The following is a 3,698-nucleotide window of genomic DNA, read 5'->3' on the forward strand; positions in this document are numbered from 1 at the left end:
TCCTTACCAGAATTCGTATTAGATGTAAGACTCTAATGACTAATCTGATTAAGAAATCACGATGAAAGAGGTAGAGTTGCGTGAAGATCAGTAATCGCCATTGCTAGAGAGAATATTAGGGTTGTGACCGGGATGCGAGTTTTTCGATCTGTTCCTTTTTGCTAGAGGAGAAGTTAATTCGGCCAGGTGTATAATGTCATCTCTTTCTAAATTTACTAAGATGTCGGGATTACAGCCGAGTAACCAAAAGAGTACGATATTCTTTTGTAATGTCAATGGCCATGTAAAAAATGCTATTTTGGAGCTTATGCCTTTTGTCGAAGGTAATCTGCTTGTAAAATATCTGGGAGTGCCCTTGATTTCTTCTAGGCTCGGTTATAGCGACTGTCGAGTGCTTGTGGATAGGCTTCAAAAACGTATAACTCATTGGTGGTGATCAACAAGATCATGACAAGTGGTTTGTTTAGCCATTAAGCAATGAATCACAACCATACAAGTGTTAGGAGCAGGTGCAAAGCCTTGGAGAGGTGGTAACTTGGTCACCACACAAAGGAATTGCAAGATTGGCCCCTGAATTTACAAACTGATGCTGAAAACAAACTTTCTGCCCAGATGTGGTCGTCGCGTAGCGCGACCACAAGGCCTTATGGTCGTCGCGCAGCGCGACGGTGTAGGCTGAACTTTCAAAGTTTGGCAGAAATGGTCCCTGCACGTGTTTTAAGCCCATTTCAGGCCTTTTTGACCCCCGTTAAGCCATTTTCAAGGCTCTACAAGGTCAATAAAGTTTAGAGGACCTGAAATATGCTCAAAAACATCTCGGATGTTGGTTCGTTTGGTCGTACGGTCACGTTGTTCGGTTAGTTACGACGAAACTCGAACGGACGCGAAAACGATCCAAATTAAGCGACGAATGGAATTTTTGCATGCCGATCACTAAAATAAAAATATTTTAGTGTGTACAAAAATTTTGGATGTCCAGATGTGTCCAGAATGTAAGATATGCGCGAAAATGCAAACTTACGCCGTTTTTGACACTTTTAGTCCCTGTAAGATCAAATAAGCATGTTTTCGCACACCGAACCCCTCAAAGCTTATTTCTAAGCTATGTTTAGGTTATTTATGGTATGTTTAGCTTATGATCAAGTTCTGGACTATTCGACATCATACGAATCGGTATAGTTTCGCAGTTTGACACAAATAGTCCCTGCGATCGAACAAACTTGTTTTCGACACACCAAACCATCCAAAATTTATTTCTAAGTTATGTGAAGGTTATTTAAGGTATGTTAAGCCTATTTCACTATTCCGGAGTGTTTGTCGCGTTTAACTGATTGCGTTCATGCACCAGTTTGCGTATAACTTTCCAGAAAGCGATTTAAAGCTTGAAATCGAATCGGATCGAATTGTAAAATCATCAAACACATAAAACACATATAATAACACCAAAACACATTGATTTATTGATAACTAACATTGTTTTGCATTGTTTATCGATTAAAGAGCACAGTTGTCATAACCTTGAGAAGTATATGAGGAAATTCCTTTGGAATGCGGGGACTCAGGGTAGGGCGAAAGCGAAAGTGGCTTGGGTGGATGTTTGTTTGCCTAAGACGGAGGGTGGTCTTGGTATTCGGAGCATTTCGGACGTCAACAAGGCTCTAATGACCAGCCATATTTGGAGCATTGTCACTCGAAGGAAGTCCCTGTGGGTGGATTGGATATATGATTATAAGTTGAAAGACCGTAGTTTTTGGGATATCCAACCCCGTGGGAGTATTAGCTGGGGATGGCGGAAAATATTGGCCATTCGAGACATTGTCCGTCCGTTTATTTGGAAGGAGGTTAGGAGTGGGCTCCAAACGAATGTGTGGACCGATAATTGGTGTCACCTTAGTCCCCTTAGCCCTTTTATAACTCCTAGACGCATTGCTCAGGCGGGGTTTTCCATGTCAGCTTCTGTAGCGGATCTGATTGATGTTAATGGGCAATGGAAGTGGCCGATAGCGTGGTATGATCTTTATCCGGTTTTAATCGATTTGGATGTTCCCCAATTGAGCCATAATATGCAAGACCGTATAGTTTGGAAGGATTTGGAGGGTAAGTGTTGTTATTTTCGGTCATTGGAGGTTTGGAATATGCTTTAGATTTCGTGCGAGTCTTGTGCCGTGGGTTAATGGAGTTTGGTTTGCTCAATGTATCCCAAGACACTCGTTTCACCTGTGGTTGGTGATAAAAAATAAGCTTAAAACTCAAGACAGGTTGGCTGTATGGGAAGTAGGAAGTGCAACGAACATGAACCTCATGTGTTGCCCCTTGTGCAGAAATGATCGTGATTCTAGAGACCACTTATTTTTTCAGTGTTCGTTCTCCGCAACAGTATGGCAGAATATTAAGCTGATGGTATCTTTGGATCAGGTTGATGATACTTGGCAATCCATTATGGATTGGATGTTTCGTCATGCTTCGTCGAAGAAGGTGGAGCATATTGTTAGCAAGTTGGTCATTGCGGCGACTACTTACTTTATATGGCTTGAGAGGAACAACTGTTTGTTTTCAAATGATCGGGCTAAAGTTGAATCCGTGGTTGGGAGAATCAAGAGAACGGTTAGGCTACGACTTATGGGGTTCGACTTTAAAGGTGATGCCAAAGTCGACAGGATGTTAAGGAATTGGGAAATCGCTGCAAGTGAACAGGAGGAAGACCCGGGTTAGAGGCTAGCTTTCGGGTGTGTCGATTCTCGAGTGTATGGCTCGTGGCTATGTGTGTTAGTTGGGCTTTTGTTTGTCGTTTTTTGACATTGTGTTTGTTTGGGTTGTGTTCTTTCGTAGTTGTATCCTAGGCTTCGGTTTGTGGAGCCTAGTTGGTATGTCATTCTGGCATATCCTTGTACTTATTTGAGTTATTTATAAAATTCACCTGGGGTAACCCTTTACCCAAAAAAAAGAGCACAGTTGTCACAGGCATGCAAAAATTCCACTCGTCGCTTAATTTGGTTCGTTTTCGCGTCCGTTTGAGTTTCGTCGTAATTTAACGAACAACGCGACCGTACGACCAAACGAGCCGACACCCGAGAGTTTTCCGAGCATATTTTGAGTTCTCTAAACTTTATTAACCTTGTAGAGCCTTGAAAATGGCTTAATGGGTGTCAAAAGTGCCAAAAATGGACTCGAATACATGCAGGGGCCAAAGTTGTAATTATGTGAAACTTGCTGGTCTGTAGGTCCTTGCGAACCGTATGCCCTGGACCTTACGGTTCGTAAGGCATGCCCAGCGACCAGAAATTTATTTCAGCAATCTGTTCGATCTTCAGGGGCTGTTATGGTAAATTCTTTGTGTGATGGGCAAGTTTAAGTGTTCTTCAAGGCTACCAATCAGTACCTAAGACATGGATGGCTATGATCTTATGCTTGTTGGCCACACAAACAAGTGGAATGATCTTGTTCATCACCAACAACTATATATAGCCATCCATTTTCACTTGTTCACTTGCTCATTTCCTCTCTTCTCTTCTCTACATCTGCTTTGGGAGCTTCCTAATCTGATTTGGGAATTGTTTTCTTTGTAGAAAAGATAGCAAGGACTTTAGTGAGCATTCTTTCATTTCTTTTATTGCTTACTAGTTAGAAAGTCAAACATGTTTGACTTTCAGTCTGACCAGTCAATGGTCAACGCAAAGTTCGGTTGAACTTTGCAACGT

The 3,698-nt window shown here is 41.9% G+C and overlaps 1 protein-coding gene across 1 annotated transcript; it reads left to right on the forward strand.

Moving 5' to 3' along the window:
- The first annotated feature begins 220 nt into the window (after positions 1-220).
- On the forward strand, positions 221-2,712 carry LOC110943107. Its single transcript, XM_022184862.1, has 3 exons — positions 221-323; positions 1,501-2,097; positions 2,378-2,712. The coding sequence occupies exons 1-3, from the start codon at positions 221-223 to the stop codon at positions 2,710-2,712; spliced, it is 1,035 nt and encodes a 344-aa protein (XP_022040554.1).
- Positions 2,713-3,698: the final 986 nt, after the last annotated feature.

The sequence above is a fragment of the Helianthus annuus genome, chromosome 9 (assembly GCF_002127325.2).
Source record: "Helianthus annuus cultivar XRQ/B chromosome 9, HanXRQr2.0-SUNRISE, whole genome shotgun sequence".
NCBI lineage: Eukaryota > Viridiplantae > Streptophyta > Magnoliopsida > Asterales > Asteraceae > Helianthus > Helianthus annuus.